General features: G+C 44.1%; 1 protein-coding gene across 1 annotated transcript in view; it reads left to right on the top strand.

The window, feature by feature from the left end:
- The window catches only part of LOC143804979 (protein bicaudal D homolog 2-like), a 71,602-nt gene extending 52,239 nt beyond the window's left edge, over positions 1 to 19,363 (top strand). Inside the window, exons 7-9 of the mRNA XM_077283662.1 lie at positions 16,971 to 17,122; positions 17,562 to 17,786; positions 18,943 to 19,363. Of these exons, the coding sequence (XP_077139777.1) occupies positions 16,971 to 17,122; positions 17,562 to 17,786; position 18,943 (378 nt within the window). The 3' untranslated portion in view covers positions 18,944 to 19,363. The remainder of the gene's footprint in view (positions 1 to 16,970; positions 17,123 to 17,561; positions 17,787 to 18,942) is intronic.
- Positions 19,364 to 22,355: the final 2,992 nt, after the last annotated feature.

Below are 22,355 nucleotides of genomic sequence, written 5' to 3'. Positions count from 1 at the left end.
ATCCAATCAGAGGTCTGTAGGTCTGTGAAAGCATTGCAGACAGCCGACACAGATTCCAGATCTAGGGACAGATCCAGCCCCTCAGTAGCATCCCAAAGAGATTCCTTGGAGTCAGAGGGGGACTCTGATACAGCTCGCTGCTCAGATAGTAGCTCAGAGGAGGAAGACGCATTTCCAGCGGAAGCTACGGATAAGCTTATTAAAGCTGTTCGCTCTACCATGGGGGGTTGGTAGATGAGAAGGCAAAAACGACAGCCCAAGAACTTATGTTCAGTGGTCTGCAGAAGAAAAAACGGAGGTCATTCCCTATTAATGAACAGCTACAAGAACTGATTAAAAGGGAATGGCAAAAAACGTAGAAAAGGTCCCAAATAACCACCTCCCTAAAGAGAAGATATCCTTTTGAAGAGGAGGCCTCCTCATCTTGGGACAGAGCCCCAAAAATTGATGTGGCAATTTCAAAAGTTGCCAGAAAATCCTCCCTGCCATTTGAGGTTTTAGGTTCTCTAAAAGAACCGCTGGATAGAAAAGTGGACGGTTCCCTGAAAACGTCATGGGAAGTCTCAGCAGGGGCACTAAGGCCAGCTATCGCGGCCACTTGTGTAGCCAGATCCCTTAAAATCTGGATAGACAAACTGGAGGAACAGGTAGAACAAAAAGTTCCCAGAGAAACTCTCCTAGAGGCAATACCAACCATGAGAGCAGCGGCAGTATTTCTAGCTGAAGCATCAGCAGACTCAGCTAGACTGGCAGCAAAATCAGCAGCTTTAGCCAACACAGGACACCGTGCCGTATGGCTTAAATGCTGGCCAGGAGATACTCAGGCAAAGATGAAGCTTTGCTCTTTGCAGTGAGGGGAACTTCCTGTTCGGACCGGTACTAGACGAAGTGTTAGAAAAAGCCGGTGACAAAAAGAAAAATTTTCCTAAGCAGCCATTTCGGCGCTCCTTTCGGAGAGGCCAAAAATTCCGAAGGCAGCAGTATATAGACCGAGACAGGAGCAACTTCGATAAGCGGTCCAGGGGAGGGAAAGGCTTCTATTTTGGCAAGTCCCCCAGGGACACCAAGAAACCCTCCCAGTGACGGTCCTTCTCATGTGGGAGGGAGGCTCTCTCACTTCCTTCCAGCCTGGGAGAGGATCTCCTCCAGCGTATGGATCCGACAGATTATAGGATCAGGCATAAAACTAAAATTCCACCACTGGCCTCCAAGAAGATACATGCAGACCCCGGTACAGTCCTCCCAAGAGAAACAAGACAGTCTGGAAGGAGAAATAATATCACTCCTAGACAGACACGTCTTGGAAGAAGTTCCAACAGAGGAAAGGATGGAAGGGTTTTACTTCCCCCTTTTTCTCATAAAAAAAAAAAAAACGGACAATTCTTGGCGAACAATAATAAATTTAAAAGGCCTCAACAAATATCTAATAATTCCATCTTTCAAAATGGAAACCATAAAATCAGCGGTGAAACTTCTATATCCTCAGTGTTACATGTCCGTCCTAGACCTCAAGGACGCTTATCACGTCCCAATCAGACAACAAGATCGTCAGAGTGGCAGTTCAGATGGGGTCCCAGCTACGTCACTTTCAGTACAGGGCTCTGCCCTTTGGGATAGCAACAGCCCCACGGGTATTTACAAAACTGATTGCAGAGGTCACAGCACCTCTCAGAGAAAAAGACACTCTGATAATACCCTACTTAGACGACTTCCTGATAGTGGGGAAAAACTTTTCTCACTGTCAGGAGCAGGTCAGAATAGTGATGGACACTCTACAGACACTAGGATGGCAACTGAACCTCAAGAAATCCAAACTAGAGCCAACAATGGTCCAGAATTTCCTAGGGATAACGGTAGACTCCCAGAGGAAAAAGAGGAAAAGATCAAACAAATGATTATGTCCACATTAAAAAAAAAAAAACAGAGATGACTTTAAGAAGAGCCATGTCGGTGTTAGGATCTCTAACCTCCTGCATACCGGCAGTAAAATGGGCCCAGTTCCATGCAAGAGAACTGCAATGGTGTGTGCTGCAGAACGACCTGGAACTTCAGGGGCAGCTAGAGCAGAAGCTCATTCTCCCACTCTCTGTACTCCAATCACTCAGATGGTGGTTACAGATAGTCGTTTCCGAGAGGAGTTCCCTGGACATACACAGCCTCCAAAGTAATCACAACGGCCGCCAGTCCATGGGGGTGGGGAGCTCACTCAGACACACTATGGGTCCAAGATCCCTGGGCTCAAGAGGAGAAAAATCTATCCTCAAATGAGTGGGAACTCCTAGTGATCGAAAAAGCGCTAAAGAGGTTACTTCCACACTTGGCAGGGCATCATGTGAGAGTCCTATCGGACCAGGGGGGCACCCGTTCTCGGTCACTGATGCACATAACCAGAAGACTCATGACTCCAGCCGAAAGGCATTTCCTTTCATTATCGGCCCTGCATATTCGAGGTGTGGACAATATAAACCACTTAAGGCGAGGGGAATGGTCCCTAAAAAAGTCAATTTTTCAACGGATAGTCACATGTGGGGAAGACCCAATGTAGACCTCTTTTGCCTCAAAAGCCAACAAAAAAGTTCAAAAGTTCTGCACCCTGAACCCAGCAGACAGGCCGTTGGCAGTAGACGCCTTCAGCATAGAATGGACGTCGGGACTCCTGTATGCCTTCCCACCGATATGTCTAATCCCAGCAGTTCTGAAGAAGATCAGGGAGGACAAGGCCAGGGTAATTGTAATAGCTCCCTTCTGGCCAAAAAGACCATGGTTTTACTGGCTGAGAGTGATGTCAGTGACGGACCCGTGGGTTCTCCCGGAAGACCAGGACCTTCTAACACCGGGTCCCTTCAACCACCCGCAGAATTCCGGGCTACATTTGACAACCTGGCATTTGAACGGTCGTTGTTAGAGAAAGAAGGGTTCTCAGCTGGTTTAATATCCACCTTGCTCAGTAGCAGAAAACCAGTAACGACCAAGATCTATGGGAGAATATGGAAGAAATTCCTCTCCAGCTCAGGGCCAATACGGGAAGGGGAGGTCCCGATAGTGGCAATACTGGAGTTCCTGCAAAAGGGCTTAGATCTGGGATTAGCTGTTAGTATCCTCAAAGTACACATTTCAGCCTTAGCAGCCTTAAGGTACCTTCACACGAAACGACTTTGTAACGATATCGCTAGCGATCCGTGACGTTGCAGCGTCCTGGCTAGCGATATCGTTTAGTTTGACACGCAGCAGCGATCAGGATCCTGCTGTGATGTCGCTGGTCGCTGAATAAAGTTCAGAACTTTATTTGGTCGTCCGATCGCCGTGTATCGTTGTGTTTGACAGCAAAAGAAATGATACCAGCGATATTTTACACTGGTAACCAGGGTAAACATCGGGTTACTAAGCGCAGGGCCGCGCTTAGTAACCCGATGTTTACCCTGGTTACCAGTGTAAAATGGAAAAAAAAAAAAACAGTACATACTCACATTCGCATCCCCCGCCGTCTGCTTCCCACACTGACTGAGCGCCGCAAAGTGAAAGCACAGCACAGCGGTGACGTCACCGCTGTGCCCTGCTACTGCCGGCGCTCAGTCAGTCAGTGCAGGAAGCGGACGCCGGGGGACGCGAATGTAAGTATGTACTGTTTGGTTTTTTTTACATTTTACGCTGGTAACCAGGGTAAACATCGGGTTACTAAGCGCGGCCCTGCGCTTAGCAACCCGATGTTTACCCTGGTTACCCGGGGACCTCGGCATCGTTGGTCGCTTGAGAGCGGTCTGTGTGACAGCTCTCCAGCAATCAAACAGCGACGCTGCAGCGATCGGCATCGTTGTCGCTATCGCTGCAGCGTCGTTTCGTGTGAAGGTACCTTTACTCAACTGTGACCTCGCAAGCAATAGGTGGGTGATGAGGTTTATCCGAGCCTATAGTAGAGCTGACTCTGTTATACAGGTTTCACCTTTAAAGGTACCGTCACACTAAGCGACGCTGCAGCGATAGCGACAGCGATGCCGATCGCTGCAGCGTCGCTGTTTGGTCGCTGGAGAGCTGTCACACAGACCGCTCTCCAGCGACCAACGATGCCGAGGCCCCCGGGTAACCAGGGTAAACATCGGGTTGCTAAGCGCAGGGCCGCGCTTAGTAACCCGATGTTTACCCTGGTTACCAGCGTAAAAGTTAAAAAAACAAACAGTACATACTCACCAGCGCGTCCCCCAGCCTCTGCTTCCTGACACTGACTGAGCTCCGGCCCTAACAGCACAGCGGTGACGTCACCGCTGTGCTTTCACTTTCAGTTTAGGGCCGGCGATCAGTAAGAGTCAGGAAGCAGAGGCTGGGGGACGCGCAGGTGAGCATGTACTGTTTGTTTTTTTACATTTTACGCTGGTAACCAGGGTAAACATCGGGTTACTAAGCGCGGCCATGCGCTTAGTAACCCGATGTTTACCCTGGTTACCAGTGTAAAATATCGCTGGTATGGTTGCTTTTGCTTGTCAAACACAGCGATACACGGCGACCTAGCGACCAAATAATGTGCAGACCTTCTAGCAGCGACCAGCAATTTCACAGCGGGATTCTGATCGCTGCTGCGTGTCAAATACAGCGATATCGCTCCCTAGGACGCTGCAACGTCACAGATCGCTGGCGACGTTGCTTAGTGTGACGGTACCTTAAGGTTTTAACAAATGTATGTACAAGAAAAAACACCTATTGCACTGTGCCCCAGAAAAATCAACAGCCGACACAATAAAAATGCCAATCCATGTTGGTCTAACTTATCTGTAATCAGACTTCGCCTCGACGCATTTCCCTCCCATGATAAAGTTCTTCAGGAGGCTTAAGGGAATGTCTGTGTCATTCTGACATCAGAATCAGATATGGCTCTTAGTTGTAGGTGTCATTTTTTTTTTTTGGCCTACTCCCCTTTTTTTGGGTTATAATCTAGATAAGTCATTGTGTGTTGTATCCCTGTGTAGTGGTATTTTTCATGAATCCCCTATTGGTGTATATACTAGGGATCTGCTAGGGAGATAAGGGTGAGGAGCGGGGGCGCCACATTGCGTCCAAGAGGGTGCCAACCTCCGCAGACAGGTAGGGTTCAAGTAGGGATTATAAGGGTATAACAGGATACCCAGCCCACCGGTGAGTGTTGTCTAGTGTAGTGGATTAATTATTTCTTGGTGTGGTTTGTTTTTAGGTCATTGGTTATTTTTAAGAGCAATTTAATAAAAATTATTTTTATGGTATTAGTTTTTTTTTTTTTTTTGGTGAGACGTTGTTTACACTAAACCAGCAATATAGTTAACCCCTTTCTGTCATTGGACATACTATTCCGTCCATGTGGGGTGGGCCCTACTTCCCAAGGACGGAATAGTACGTCCAGCGCGATCGGCCGCGCTCATGGGGGGAGCGCGGCCGGGTGTCAGCTTACTATCGCAGCTGACATCCGGCACTGTGCCAGGAGTGGTCACGGACCGCCCCCAACACATTAACCCGTGGCACACTTCGATCAAACATGATCACAGTGTTCCGGCGGTACAGGGAAGCATTGCGCAGGGAGGGGGCTCCCTGCGTGCTTCCCTGAGACGATCGGTACAAGGCGATGTGCTCACCTTGTACCGAGCGTCTCCTCCCTGCAAGCCCCGGATCCAAAATGGCTGCGGGGCTGCATCCGGGTCCTGCAGGGGGGTGGCTTCACAGCACCTGCTCAGAGCAGGCGCCGGGAAGCCACCAGCAGTGCACGTCAGATCGCCGATCTGACACAGTGCACAGCAAAGCAAGCAAAAATGTAAATAAAAAAATTTTTTCCTAAATAATTAAAAAAATATATATTGTTCCAATAAATACATTCCTTTAGCTAAATAATATAAAAAAAACAATAAAAGTACACATATTTAGTATCGCCGCGTCCGTAACGACCCCACCTATAAAACTTTATAACTAGTTAACCCCTTCAGTGAACACCGTAAAAAAAAAAGGCAAAAAACAACGCCTTATCATACCGCCGAACAAAAAGTGGAATAACATGCGATCAAAAAGACGGAAATAACCATGGTACCGCTGAAAACGTCATCTTGTCCCGCAAAAAACGAGCCGCCATACAGCATCATCAGCAAAAAAATAAAAAAGTTATAGTCCTCAGAATAAAGCGATGCAAAAATAATTTTTTCTATAAAATAGTTTTTATCGTATAAAAGCGCCAAAACATTTAAAAAAAGATATAAATGAAGTATCACTGTAATCGTACTGACCCAAAGAATAAAACTTATCCATTTTACCAAACGCGGAACGGTATAAACGCCCCCCCAAAAAAGAAATTCATGAATAGCTGGTTTTTGGTCATTCTGCCTCACAAAAATCGGAATAAAAAGCGATCAAAAAATGTCACGTGCCCGAAAATGTTACCAATAAAAACGTCAACTCGTCCCGCAAAAAACAATACCTCACATAACTCTGTGGACCAAAATATGGAAAAATTATAGCACTCAAAATGTGGTAACGCAAAAAGTATTTTTTGCAATAAAAAGCGTCTTTTAGTGTGTGACGGCTGCCAATCAAAAATCCGCTAGAAAACGCGCTATAAATAGTAAATCAAACCCCCCTTCATCACCCCCTTAGTTACGAAAAATTTAAAAAATGTATTTATTTCCATTTTCCCATTAGGGTTAGGGCTAGGGTTAGGGCTACAGTTAGGGTTAGGCTTGGGGCTAAAGTTAGGGTTGGGGCTAAAGTTAGGGTTGGGGCTAAAGTTAGGGTTGGGGCTAAAGTTAGGGTTGGGGCTAAAGTTAGGGTTGGGGCTAAAGTTAGGGTTAGGGCTAAAGTTAGGTTTAGGGTTTGGATTACTTTTGGGTCATTCCGTGTCAAGTGGACCAGTGGTCCCCACTCGACCTTCTCCGATTTTGCTGAAAATTTATAAGGATGTACATGTATGTTTGAAAAGAGGTTCTGTAAATTTTTAGGGCCAGATCTCAAATACATTGGCCACTGTTGACCTTTCACTGGATGTTCCACCAAGCCTGCGGCTTCAGCTAAGAGGATTTTGCAAACTTTGGCACATAGCCATTAGAGTTCTATACTGGCTATGATGCTGAAATATGGCATACTAGCCCAACTTTTGCTGCTAAACACGATAAAACTATTACCGGCTATGACAAAACAATATTTGGGCCGCAATTTTGTGTCAAAGTAGCTTGAAAAACGCGTCGCATAAAATTTATGCCAAACTTTGCCCATATATAACTCAAGACCAAAAACCAATAGTAACTGGTGCTTTGCCCTGTACACCAAACATCTACATGACTTTGCATTGCTGCAATATCACGGTCAAAGCATATGTATTTGTGGAAATATTCACACCCACATATGATGAAAAACTTAAAAAAAACGAATTTTACCTATTTTTAGGTCAAATTTCTCAAAAAGGGTACCCCTAAAATATATTAATTCTGATATCATTAGAAAGAGCACATTTTTCTCTACAATGATCATTGTTTTGTTTTTTTGGAGTCTCTGTTTAAGAAATGAAAAATGCCACTGAACATGGTGTTATTTATTAATATGCAATGAATGGTAACTGCACTAGTCAAACCCTTGCGTTGGTCCATGGTGGTTATACCACAACCAATTCCCTAAGAATTGGTATTATAATCCTATTAAGAATTGTAATAATGCTGTCTTTCGAGAATTGGCAGCCCCAGCGCCTAGGAGCCATGGCCGATAGCCGTGCAAGGCAAGCCTCGGGCGGTCTCTTTATTGCAGGTTCCAAAGCCTGAGGGTGGGTGTCTTTGCCTAGGATCCCAAGCCTAATATTGGGTATCTTTTGTTGGTTCCCAAGCCATAATGTTCAGTCTAAGTGGTCTGGAATTGTTGCTGAATTTGCAACATAATCGGTTCAGAGAAGCTGTATTGTCAGCCCATTGCTGTCTAAAAAGGTCCAAATCTTGGCATTGGCACCCAAAAGTTGGTCCATTAAGGCTATATCAGACGAATTCGGTGTCTCTGAACGAATGGTCAAACAAGCTCGAAAGCTTAAATGTGAACATGGGATCTTAGCCTTACCAAGAATTAAGTGTGGCAAGAAAGTTTCTGAGGAAGTGAAGAAAAAGGTGCAGGCATTTTTTGAGGATGATGAATTTAGTCAAATGTGCCCTGGTACAAAAGACTATGTATCAGTGCGAATAGCAGGAGAAAAAAAGCAGATGCAAAAGCGACTATTACTGAGCAATATGAGGGAAATGTTTGTTGCCGATCGGGATCGGAATGGCCCTCAAATTGGATTTTCCATGTTTTGTGAGCTTCGGCCAAAGTGGTGCGTAACTGTTGGATCTGCTGGAACACATTCCGTTTGTGTGTGTACCATTCACCAAAATGTCAAACTAATGCTTGCAGCATGCCCAATCAATGATGACTACAAAGAGCTCATATGCAAAATGGTCTGTGGAATTGAATCCAAGGACTGTATGCTTGGCCGTTGTGATAAATGCCCGGGTCCTGAAGTTTTAAAAGAATTTCTAGTCAATGTGTTTGTCAACAGTGACCCTGAAGATATTATTGAGTTCAAACAATGGATTCACATTGATCGAGACACGCTTGATACCAAACAACTGACTATAGAAGATTTCATTGAAGAATTGGTTTTGAAAATTTCTAAACTTTGTAGCCATCACTACATCGCCAAGTATCAAAGTTGCTATCTGAAATCGTTGAAGGAAAATCTGAGACCTGGAGAGCTTGTGATCCTTATGGACTTTGCTGAAAATTACCGTACTCATTTATTGTTCAAGATGCCATTCAAGGTTTCCACTGGGAAAATAGTCAAGCTACAGTACACCCATTTGTAATTTACTTCAAGAAGTAAAATGGTGAAGCTGCGCAGAACATCAGCTTGTGCATAATCAGTGATTGCTCACAACATGACACAGTTGCAGTCCACACTTTCTTAACAGTAATTGTGGAGTATCTCAAGACTCTCATCTATGGGGTTCGTCATATCCACTACTTCAGCGATGGATCTGCAGCCCAGTACAAAAATTTCAAAAATGTTCTCAACTTGTGCCACCACAAAGCTGATTTCAATATCAGCGCGGAATGGAATTTTTTTGGTACCAGTCATGGAAAGTCACCCTGTGATGGGATTGGAGGAACAGCAAAGAGGTTGGCAGCTCGTGCCAGTCTTCAACGCCCAACTGAAAACCAAATACTGACCCCGGTGGATTTATTCAACTTTTGCAATGAGCAACTGCATGGAATCAAGTTTTTTTTTTTTTGTTCCAAAAGAAAAAATTGAGGAAATACGGGTAGTTCAAGAGGAAAGGTTCAAAGATGGACATACGATTGCTGGAACAAGAGAAAATCACCAGTTTGTGCCACTTGATGACAAAAAGATTCGCATTTCAAGGGTGTCAAATGACCCATCATCTTTCATTGCCCATGTAGATAGATCTGTCAGATCAGAAATGCCTTTTATGCCAATTGCAAACCTCCAGACAGGGGAATACATTGCCTGCATTTACGATAGGAACTGGTGGATTGGAAATATTTCTGAAATTTCTGTCGACGAGCATGATGCATTAATAAATTTTATGCATCCTCATGGACCAGCTAGCTTTTCACTGGCCTGTGAGAAATGATACATGCTGGATTCCCGAGCAGTCAATCATTGCAATAATTCCAGCACCAGCTGCAACATCAATGGGCCGACAATACAGCTTCTCTGAACTGATTATGTTGCAAATTCAGCATCAATTCCAGACCACTTAGGCCATGTTCACACAGTGCGTTTTTTACCGCGGGGTTCCGCAGCTTTTTTCCATGCAGGGTACAGTACAATGTACCCTATGGAAAACAGGAACCACTGTGCACATGATCCTGAATTTAAAAAAAAAAGCCGCGCTGAATAGCTGCGGGAAAAAAGGAGCATGTCACTTCTTTGTCCGAAACAGCAGCGGTTCTGCACCCATAGACCTCCATTGTGAGGTCAAACCCGCAGTAAAACCCGCAGATCAAAAATATATCTGCGGGTTTTATTGCGGTTATGGGTGGAGAAACCGCTGCAGCAGGAAGTGCGGGGAAGCGGCCGGAAGTGCGTGGGCGGAAGTGCTTGGGCGGAGAGACATGGAGGCATACCGTCTCATGGGGATCGTGTCGGCCGTTTGATTGATTTGGTATGTGTGTGTGTGTGTGTGTCCCCATGCGACGCTAGTGCCACCATTGTGCTAAGTCGCCGTATGGGACTACTACTCCCATTCGGTATTAGGATGGGAGAGTTGTCCCTGTGTCCGGCGACTTAGCACAGTTGTAAAGTTACACAAAACACACACAATACACATACATGACACACAGTACATACAACATATAACACAGAGTATATACTCACCAACAGCACACTGGTAGGCGAAGCCCTCGATCCCCTAGAAAAAAATCCCAAAATAAAAAATCAAATTCATACTCCCTGTCCGCAGAATCCATAAAACGAGTGTCCCATGCCGATCGGCTGCTCTCCGGCGATACACTGCCAGGAGCGAAGCTCCTAGCAGTGTATCGCGTACTGTTCCGGAGTTCAATGGCTCCGGCGTCTCGGTTAACGGCAGTACAGCTGCGTTGAACTTTCCCACGCAGCACTGCCGTTAAGCGAGAGTGCCGGGGTCAATGACCGCCGGTAAACTCGCTCGCGCATGCGCAGTGACACACCGACAGGAACTATGGCTCCTGTCAGTGTGTTGCTGCAGCCGTGGAGAGCAGACATATCTCTGGATGTGTCTGTTCTCCATGGAAGATCTTCGTGGGACCCTCGATGGATTTCTGCGGACAGGGCCAGGGAGTATGAATTTTTTTTTTCATTTTGCGTCTTTTTCAGGTCGAGGGTCTTCAGGACGGATTGAGCGTACAATAAAATATGGTCAAAAAGTGGGTGTCTTTATTTCATTAAAATATTTTTTTTCTAGTGTTTGTGTTTTTTTTTAAAACCTTTCATTGGATTAATAATGGATAGGCGTCTTATTGGCACTGAAATACGTGATACGTGGCACTGAAATACGTGGCACTTAAATACGTGATACGTGGCACTGAAATATGTGGCACTTAAATACAAAATACGTGGCACTGAAATACGTGGCACTTAAATACGTGGCACTTAAATACGAAATACGTGGCACTTAAATACGTGATACGTGGCACTTAAATACGTGATACGTGGCACTTAAATACGTGGCACTTAAATACGTGGCACTGAAATACGTGGCCCTGAAATACGTGGCCCTTAAATACGTGGCACTTAAATACGTGATATGTGGCGCTTAAATACGTGGCACTGAAATACGTGGCAGTGAAATATGTGATACGTGGCACTTAGGCTATGTTCACATTTGCGTTGTGCGCCGCAGCGTCGGCGCCGCAACACACAACGCAAACAAAAACGCAGCAAAACGCATGCACAACGCTGCGTTTTGCGCCGCATGCGTCCTTCTTTTGATTGATTTTGGACGCAGCAAAAATGCAACTTGCTGCGTCCTCTGCGCCCGGATGCGTGCGCTGCAGTGACGCATGCGGCGCAAAACGCAAGTGCGACGCATGTCCATGCGCCCCCATGTTAAATATAGGGGCGCATGACGCATGCGGCGACGCTGCGGCGCAGACCGCAAATGTGAACGTAGACTTAAATAGCTGGATAGAGCTGGATCCGCGGGCTGTGATCTGGCCTACGCTCAGCACTCTGCGGAGCGCTGTCATTCAAAACACGTCCACTCATTTTGGTGTTTAGTCCCAAAATGGAGGATGGAAGAAGAAAAGGGTTGGACAAGGAAATGACATCATTTCTTTTTTTTTTTTTTTTTCCCTCACTGCAGTTAAAGCTTTATTTGTGTCAAACAGACAATCTGCAGAGAAAACTGCATAAAAAACCGCATCAAAAACCGCACCAAAAAACGCACCTGTGTTTTCTTCCAAGAGCTGCGGTTTTTAGTCCTGAAAAAAAAGGAGGGAAATCAGGAACGTGTGAACATACCCTTAGACTGAACATTATGGCTTGGGAACCAACAAAAGATACCCAATATTAGGCTTGGGATCCTAGGCAAAGACACCCACCCTCAGGCTTTGGAACCTGCGATAAAGAGACCGCCCGAGGCTCGCCTTGCACGGCTATCGGCCATGGCTCCTAGGCGCTGGGGCTGCCAATTCTCGAAAGACAGCATTATTACAATTCTTAATAGGATTATAATACCAATTCTTAGGGAATTGGTTGTGGTATAACCACCATGGACCAACGCAAGGGTTTGACTAGTGCAGTTACCATTCATTGCATATTAATAAATAACACCATGTTCAGTGGCATTTTTCATTTCTTAAAGGGAACCTATCACCCCGTTTTTTTCCGTATGAGATAAAAATACTGTTAAATAGGGCCTGAGCTGTGCATTACAATAGTGTAGTTTGTGGACCCCGATTCCCCACCTATGCTGCCGAAATACGTTACCAAAGTAGTCATTTTCGCCTGTCAATCAGGCTGGTCAGGTCGGATGGGCGTGGCTTCTTCCCCCAGATATTGCGTAGTTTTCCGTTGGTGGCGTAGTGGTGTGCGCATGCCCAAGGTCCCCAATCCTGCACGGGGGGGTGAAAATAGCAGCGATGTCCGTTATTCCATTGGTGGTCGGTGGGCGCGGCCATCTTCCTTTGGCCGCGCGTGCGCAGAAGCGGCGCTCTGCTGGCCGCGGCTTCAGGAAAATGGCCGCGGGATGCCGCGCGTGCGCAGATGGAGATCGCGGCGGCCATTTTCCTGAAGCCGCGGCCAGCAGAGCGCCGCTTCTGCGCACGCGCGGCCAAAGGAAGATGGCCGCGCCCACCGACCACCAATGGAATAACGGACATCGCTGCTATTTTCACCCCCCCGTGCAGGATTGGGGACCTTGGGCATGCGCACACCACTACGCCACCAATGGAAAACTACGCAATATCTGGGGGAAGAAGCCACGCCCATCCGACCTGACCAGCCTGATTGACAGGCGAAAATGACTACTTTGGTAACGTATTTCGGCAGCATAGGTGGGGAATCGGGGTCCACAAACTACACTATTGTAATGCACAGCTCAGGCCATATTTAACAGTATTTTTATCTCATACCGAAAAAAACGGGGTGATAGGTTCCCTTTAAACAGAGACTCCAAAAAAACAAACAATGATCATTGTAGAGAAAAATGTGGTCTTTCTAATGATATCAGAATTAATATATTTTAGGGGTACCCTTTTTGAGAAATTTGACCTAAAAATAGGTAAAATTCGTTTTTTTTAAGTTTTTCATCATATGTGGGTGTGAATATTTCCACAAGTACATATGCTTTGACCGTGATATTGCAGCAATGCAAAGTCATGTAGATGTTTGGTGTACAGGGCAAAGCACCAGTTACTATTGGTTTTTGGTCTTGAGTTATATATGGGCAAAGTTTGGCATAAATTTTATGCGACGCGTTTTTCAAGCTACTTTGACACAAAATTGCGGCCCAAATATTGTTTTGTCATAGCCGGTAATAATTTTATCATGTTTAGCAGCAAAAGTTGAGCTAGTATGCCAAATTTCAGCATCATAGCCAGTATAGAACTCTAATGGCTATGTGCCAAAGTTTGCAAAATCCTCTTAGCTAAAGCCGCAGGCTTGGTGGAACCTCCAGTGAAAGGTCAATAGTGGCCAATGTATTTGAGATCTGGCCCTAAAAATTTACAGAACCTCTTTTCAAATATACATGTACATCCTTAAAAATTTTCAGCAAAATCGGAGAAGGTCGAGTGGGGACGATTTTTAAAACTGGTTCACTTGATGTGGAATGACCCTTTTACTGTTGGGAATAGGGTTGGGATTAGGGTTAGGGGTGTGTCAGGGTTAGGGGTGTGGTTAGGGTTACAGTTGAGATTAGGGTTAGGGGTGTGTTTGGATTAGGGTTTCAGTTATAATTGGGGGGTTTCCACTGTTTAGGCACATCAGGGGCTCTCCAAACACGACATTGCGTCTGATCTCAATTCCAGCCAATTCTGCGTTGAAAAAGTAAAACAGTGCTCCTTCCCTTCCGAGCTGTCCCGTGCGCACAAACGGGTTTACTCCAACATATGGGGTATCGGCGTACCCAGGACACATTGGACAACAACTTTTGGGGTCCAATTTTTCCTGTTACCCTTGGGAAAATACAAAACTGGGGGCTAAAAAATAATTTTTGTGGAAAAAAAAAAAAAAAGGATTTTTATTTTCACGGCTCTGCGTTATAAACTGTAGTGAAACACTTGGGGGTTCAAAGCTCTCACAACACATCTACATGAGTTCCTTAGGGGGTCTACTTTCCAAAATGGTGTTACTTGTTGGGGGGTTTCAAGGGTGGTTTGCACGTTAATGACCGGGCCAATTTTTACAATTCTGACCACTCTCCCTTTATGAGGTTATAACTCTGGAATGCTTCAACGGATCCCGGTGATTCTGACATTGTTTTCTCGTGACATATTGTACTTCATGTTCGTGGTAAAATTCCTTTGATATTACCTGCGTTTATTTGTGAAAAAAATGGAAATTTGGCGAAAATTTTAAAAATTTCGCAATTTTCCAACTTTGAATTTTCATGCCCATAAATCACAGAGATATGCCACACAAAATACTTAATAAATACATTTCCCACATGTCTACTTTACATCAGCACAATTTTGGAACCAACATTTTTTTTTGTTAGGAAGTTATAAGGGTTAAAATTTGACCAGCAATTTTTCATTTCTACAACCCTCTTTTTTTTTTTCTTTTTTTTTTTTTGGGGGGGGGGGGGGGGACCACATCACATTTGAAGTCACTTTGAGGGGTCTATATGATAGAAAATGTGACACCATTCTAAAAACTGCACCCCTCAAGGTGCTCAAAACCACATTCAAGAAGTTTATTAACCCTTCAAGTGCTTCACAGGAATTTTTGGAATGTTTAAAAAAAAAAAAATGAACTTTTAACTTTTTATGACAAAAAATTTGCTTCAGATACAATTTGTTTTATTTTTCCAAGGGTAACAGGAGAAATTGGACCCCAAAAGTAGTTGTGCAATTTGTCCTGAGTACACTGATATCCGATATGTGGGGGTAAACCACTGTTTGGGCGCATGGCAGAGCTCGGAAAGGAAGGAGCGACTTTTCAATGCAAAATTAACTGGAATTGAGAGAGTACGCCATGTCGCATTTGGAGAGCCCCTGATGTGCCTAAACAGTGTAAACCCCCCAATTCTAACTGAAACCCAAACACACGCCTAACCCTAATCCCAACCATAACCCTATCCACACCCCTAATGCGAACACGCTCCAAACCTTAATCCCAACCTTAACCCTAACCACACATCTAAGCATGACACACCCCTAACCCTAATCCCTACCGTAAACGTAATCCAAACCCTAACCCCATCTCTAGCCCTAACCTTAGCCCCAACCCTAACTTTAGCCCTAACCCTAATGGGAAAATAGAAATTAAATACATTTTTTTAAAATTTTTCACTAACTAAGGGGGTGATGAAGGGGGGTTTGATTTACTATTTATAGCGGGTTTTTTAACGGGTTTTTGTTTGGCTGCTGTCACACACTAAAAGACGCTTTTTATTGCAAAAAATAGTTTTTGCATCACCACATTTTAAGAGTTATAATTTTTCCATATTTTGGTCCACAGAGTCATGTGAGGTCTTGTTTTTTGATCGCTTTTTATTCCGATTTTTGGGAGGCAGAATGAACAAAAACCAGCAATTCATGAATTTCTTTTGGGTGGGGCGTTTATACCGTTCCGCGTGTGGTAAAATTGATAAAGCAGTTTTATTCTTTGGGTTAGTACTATTACAGTGATATCTCATTTGTTGATGACGCTGTATTGCGGCTTGTTTTTTTGCGAGACAAGATGACGTTTTCAGCGGTACCATGTTTGTTTATATCAGTCTTTTTGATCGCGTGTTATTCCACTTTTTGTTCGGCGGTATGATGGTAAAGTATTGTTTTTTGCCTCGTTTGTTATTTATTTTTTTTTACGGTGTTCACTGAAGTGGTTAACAGGTGGAACAGTTTTATAGAACGGGTTGTTGCGGACGTGGCGATACTAAATATGTGTACTTTTTACTGTTTTTTTTTGTTTGTTTGTTTTTTACTCAAAATAAATATTGTTCCAATAAATTTCTTTTTTTTTTTTTTTTTCCTTTATTTAGGAATTTTTAAAAAATATTTTTACACATGATATTTTTATTTTTTTATTTTACATTTTTACTTAGTCCCAGGGTGGGACATCACTATATATTGTCAGATCGCTGATCTGACACTGTGCACAGCACTGTGTCAGATCAGCAATCTGACAGGCAGTGCTCCAGGCTTGCTGGCGCCTGCTCTCAGCAGGTGCCAACAAGCCACCTCCCTGCAGGACCCGGTAGGAGACCCTCTGAACAATGCGATCACATTGCGGCGTTTCACAGGGAAGCACGCAGGGAGCCCCCTCCCTGTGCGATGCTTCCCTGTGCTGCTGGAACACTGCGATCTTGTTTGATCGCAGCGTTTCAGGGGTTAATGTGCTGGATGTCAGCCGTGATAATCAGCTGACACCCGGTCTCCACACACACACACACACACACACACACACACACACACACACACACACACACACACACACACACACACACACCCCGTGAGCACGGCTGATCGCTGATCTACTATTCCGTCCATGGGAATTAGGGCCCGGATCACTTGGACGGAATAGTATGTCTGATGGCAGAAAAGGGTTAATCAGCTCACAAGTCTCCAAGTTGTATGTAGCTTTTGAATGGTCAATTTTCTCCTTGGCTACCATCCGAAAAGCCAAAAATTTGGATTACGTGAATGCTGCGAAGACCATGTGGAACATTCCCCCCTCTTTTGAGATCTTCAATGATGACTGATCTGTGTGTCTCGTACACCACTTTATATCATATCCTCTAATGTGGACTCAAATTCTTTTTTTTTTTTTCTTTTTTTTTTAGACTGCTGAGGTAGCCATGTCAAACCTGAAGAGCAAGTATGAAAACGAGAAGGCGCTCGTATCGGACATGATGCTGAAGCTGAGACAAGAGTTGAAGGCCTTAAAGGAGGACGCTGCTACTTTTTCATCCATGCGTTCTGTGTTTGCGAGCAGGTACCGTATGCTTGACTAGAACTTGTCATTGCAAAATTTGAAGAGTTTAAAGAAAACGAACACTTTATGGAGTGTAAATTACTGTGCCGTTTTTGGCTCTATCCAAGAGTGTAGGGACGGGGCAGTGGTAGTAGCAGACTTATCAGATTTTTGTGTTTGGTGCAAAAGTGCTTCATGTGTCACTTCTGGTCACATCATCGAAGCATGCTGAATCAAATGCTTGTCGCAGTGGACGGGTGGGGAAACGCTTTCTGCGTGGTGTGGGGGAAGGGGAGCATTTAGAACCCCAGTAGTGAGACCTGCAGGTCCATAATATGATATACAAGGTGTATGACACCAAACTGTTTCCCTTCTCTCTGTAACACTAATGGCTGCTTCCTATGACCAATGCAGTCAGCTCAGCTGATAACTTTGTGACTTCAATTTTTTTTTTTTATAGATGTGATCAGTATGTTAACCAGTTGGAAGACATGCAACGCCAACTGGTGCATGCCGAGGATGAAAAGAAGACCTTGAATGCTTTGCTGCGGATGGCCATCCAACAAAAATTGGCTCTAACTGAACGACTAGAAGTTCGGGAAGCAGCTCAAGAGGCCTCCAAATCAAGTCGAACAAAATCTTCGACAAAGACGAAAACTCGTTCTTCGAAGTCAAAAGTGATCTGGTACGTAATGACTAAAATGCCATCGCTACGTTCAATTTTTGGTATGCAATAGGTCGAAGGAAAAAAAAAAAAAAAAAGTGGAGTTCTGTTTGCTTTTCCTGCATCGGCTAACCTTTGTTTTAGGGCTGTCCCACACGTCCAGATAATTCCGGTACCGGAATAAATCGGTACCGGAGTTATCCGTGTCCGTGTGCCTGGGAACTCACGGAGGCCATACGTGAGGCACACGTGTGCCGCCCGTATGGCGAGTGGGTACCACACGGAGCGTGTGGTACCCACTCTGCATGGTGCTGAAGCTGCGATTCATATCCTCTCTGCAGTAGCGTTTGCTGCAGAGAAAATATGAAGAATAGTGTTAAAAATAAAGATTTAGGTGTCCGCCGCCCCCCCACCCCCTGTGCGCCCCCCCGCTGGTCAGAAAATACTTACCCGGGTCCCCCGTCGGCTGTCGCTCCTTCCTGGTCTGGCCGCGGCTTCTCCTGCATGCGGTCACGTGGGCCCGATCATTTACAGTCATGAATATGTGGCTCCACCTCCCATAGGGGCGGAGCCGACTATTCATGATTGTAAATGATCGGCCCCACGTGACCGCATACAGTAGGAGGCGCGGCCAGACCAGGAAGGAGCGAGTAAGTATTTTCTGACCAGCGGGGGGGCGCACAGGGGGTGGGGGGGCGGCGGACACATGGATCTTTATTTTTAACACTATTCTTCATATTTTCTCTATAGCAAACGCTGCTACAGGGAAGATATGAATACCGGCTTCAGCACCATGTGGGGGGGACAGCGCTTACTGTAGCGCTGTCTCCTGCACGCACACGGACCCCAGACGGAGAATGTCCGTGTGAGGTCCGTGTTTTACGCGGACCCATTGACTCTATTGGGTCCGTGTAAAACGTGCGCTCCCACGAACACTGACATGTCTCCGTGTTTGGCACACGGAGACACGGTCCGCAAAAAATCAATGACATCTGAACAGATGCATTGATTTTTATGGGTCTACGTGTGTCAGTGTCTCCGGTACGGGAGGAAACTGTCACCTCACGTACCGGAGCCACTGACGTGTGAAACCGGCCTTACCCTTTCTGAATTACAAGTTCTGGTAGTACGAATTTCAATTCTCTAATGCTAGGTTTTTTTTGTTTTTTTTTCACAGAAAGTATAAATGCTTCCATTATTGTGGACTAAACGCCCCCTACACCCGCGACCACCAACCACAAATGCATTCCCACGAAGGACTCTTTAAAGAAGTCACGCACAACAATGCACCCAGCTCGGAGCACATCATTCCTCAACGACTTCTAGCAGATGGCAAATCTGAAAGTTACTTAGAAGAAAAAATAAAGATGTCGTGGATCTTCCTTTTTTTTTTTTTTTTAATTCTTTTTAAACTTGAAATATTTTATCACTTTAAAAAAAAAAAATGTATATAAAGTTTTCATTCTGAAAAGTGCCTTAACTGTTAGATATCAACTAACTTATTTTAAAGTCTTAGCAAAAAACTATTAATACGGTTTCATTCTCCAATATTCATTTTTTTTTTCTATTTTTTTTAGAATAAAATGTTTAATTTTTAATTTGTTTTTTTCTTTGCATGTGGAGATATTATACCTGTACAAATGGTTCTGAAAAAATATTTGGTATTTCTACATATAATCATAGATGGATGATGAGGCTTATTAGTATTGGTAAAATGTAAAGCTTTGCTATTTGTTTAAAAAAAAATAAATAAATAAATATATATATATATATATACACACAGGTCCTTCTCAAAAAATTAGCATATAGTGTTAAATTTCATTATTTACCATAATGTAATGATTACAATTAAACATTCATATATTATAGATTCATTATCCACCAACTGAAATTTGTCAGGTCTTTTATTGTTTTAATACTGATGATTTTGGCATATAACTCCTGATAACCCAAAAAACCTGTCTCAATAAATTAGCATATTTCACCCGTCCAATCAAATAAAAGTGTTTTTTAATACCAAACAAAAAAACCATCAAATAATAATGTTCAGTTATGCACTCAATACTTGGTCGGGAATCCTTTGGCAGAAATGACTGCTTCAATGCGGCGTGGCATGGAGGCAATCAGCCTGTGACACTGCTGAGATGTTATGGAGGCCCAGGATGCTTCAATAGCGGCCTTAAGCTCATCCAGAGTGTTGGGTCTTGCGTCTCTCAACTTTCTCTTCACAATATCCCACAGATTCTCTATGGGGTTCAGGTCAGGAGAGTTGGCAGGCCAATTGAGCACAGTAATACCATGCTCAGTAAACCATTTACCAGTGGTTTTGGCACTGTGAGCAGGTGCCAGGTCGTGCTGAAAAATGAAATCTTCATCTCCATAAAGCATTTCAGCCGATGGAAGCATGAAGTGCTCCAAAATCTCCTGATGGCTAGCTGCATTGACCCTGCCCTTGATGAAACACAGTGGACCAACACCAGCAGCTGACATGGCACCCCACACCATCACTGACTGTGGGTACTTGACACTGGACTTCAGGCATTTTGGCATTTCCTTCTCCCCAGTCTTCCTCCAGACTCTGGCACCTTGATTTCCGAATGACATGCAAAATTTGCTTTCATCAGAAAAAAGTACTTGGGACCACTTAGCAACAGTCCAGTGCTGCTTCTCTGTAGCCCAGGTCAGGCGCTTCTGCCGCTGTTTATGGTTCAAAAGTGGCTTTACCTGGGGAATGCGGCACCTGTAGCCCATTTCCTGCACACGCCTGTGCACGGTGGCTCTGGATGTTTCCACACCAGACTCAGTCCACTGCTTCCTCAGGTTCCCCAAGGTCTGGAATCGGTCCTTCTCCACAGTCTTCCTCAGGGTCCGGTCACCTCTTCTCGTTGTACAGCGTTTTCTGCCACATTGTTTCCTTCCAACAGACTTACCATTGAGGTGCCTTGATACAGCACTCTGGGAACAGCCTATTTGTTGAGAAATTTCTTTCTGGGTCTTACCCTCTTGCTTGAGGGTGTCAATGATGGCCTTCTTGACATCTGTCAGGTCGCTAGTCTTACCCATGATGGGGGTTTTGAGTAATGAACCAGGCAGGGAGTTTTGAAAAGCCTCAGGTATCTTTTGCATGTGTTTAGAGTTAATTAGTTGATTCAGAAGATTAGGGTAATAGGTCATTTAGAGAACCTTTTCTTGATATGCTAATTTATTGAGACAGGTTTTTTGGGTTATCAGGAGTTGTATGCCAAAATCATCAGTATTAAAACAATAAAAGACCTGACAAATTTCAGTTGGTGGATAATGAATCTATAATATATGAAAGTTTAATTGTAATCATTACATTATGGTAAATAATGAAATTTAACACTATATGCTAATTTTTTGAGAAGGACCTGTGTATATATATATATATATATATATATATATATATATATATATATATATATATATATATATATATATAATTTATTTATTTTTATTTTTTTTTCTAATATTCCTAAAATCAGAATCTCTTTACTAGATATAGCAAAGCTAGTCCAGCAGGGTTGGATTATTAATAATAATAATAATAATAATAATAATTTTATTTATATAGCGCCAACATATTCCGCAGCGCTTTACAACTTATAGAGGGGACTTATACAGACATTACAGCATAACAGAAATCACAGTTCAAAACAGATACCAGGAGGAATGAGGGCCCTGCTGCTCGCAAGCTTACAATCTATGAGGAAAAGGGGAGACACAAGAGGTGGATGGTAACAATTGCTTTAGTTATTTGGACCAGCCATAGTGTAAGGCTCGGGTGTTCATGTAAAGCTGCATGAACCAGTTAACTGCCTAAGTATGTAGCAGTACAGACACAGAGGCTATTAACTGCATAAAGTGTATGAGAACATGATGGAGGAACGTGATTATGTTGTTGTTTTTTATTAATAGGCCACACAGGGATAATTAGGTTAATGCGTTGAGGCGGTAGGCCAATCTGAACAAATGAGTTTTTAGCGCACGCTTAAAACTGTGGTGATTGGGGATTAATTGTATTAACCTAGGTAGTGCATTCCAAAGAATCGGCGCCGCACGTGTAAAGTCTTGGAGACGGGAGTGGGAGGTTCTGATTATTGAGGATGCTAACCTGAGGTCATTAGCAGAGCGGAGGGCACGGGTAGGTTGGTAGACTGAGACCAGAGAGGAGATGTAGGGTGGTGCTGAGCCATGGAGTGCTTTGTGGATGAGGGTAGTAGTTTTGTACTGGATTCTGGATTGGATGGGTAGCCAGTGTAATGACTGGCACAAGGTAGAGGCATCGGTGTAACGGTTGGCGAGGAATATGATCCTGGCAGCAGCATTCAGGACAGATTGGAGCGGGGAGAGTCTGGTAAAAGGTAGGCCAATTAGTAGAGAGTTACAATAGTCCAGACGAGAATGAATAAGTGAGACAGTAAGAGTTTTTGCAGAGTCGAAAGTAAGAAAAGGGCGAATTCTGGAAATGTTTTTGAGATGCAGATAAGAAGAGCGAGCCAGTGATCGGATGTGGGGGGTGAATGAAAGCTCGGAATCAAGGATGACTCCAAGGCAGCGGGCATGTTGCTT

This window comes from Ranitomeya variabilis, chromosome 2, assembly GCF_051348905.1.
Source record: "Ranitomeya variabilis isolate aRanVar5 chromosome 2, aRanVar5.hap1, whole genome shotgun sequence".
NCBI classification, from domain to species: Eukaryota; Metazoa; Chordata; class Amphibia; order Anura; family Dendrobatidae; genus Ranitomeya; species Ranitomeya variabilis.
Note: the sequence above shows the minus strand (reverse complement) of the source record. Positions and strands in the feature narration are given on the sequence as shown.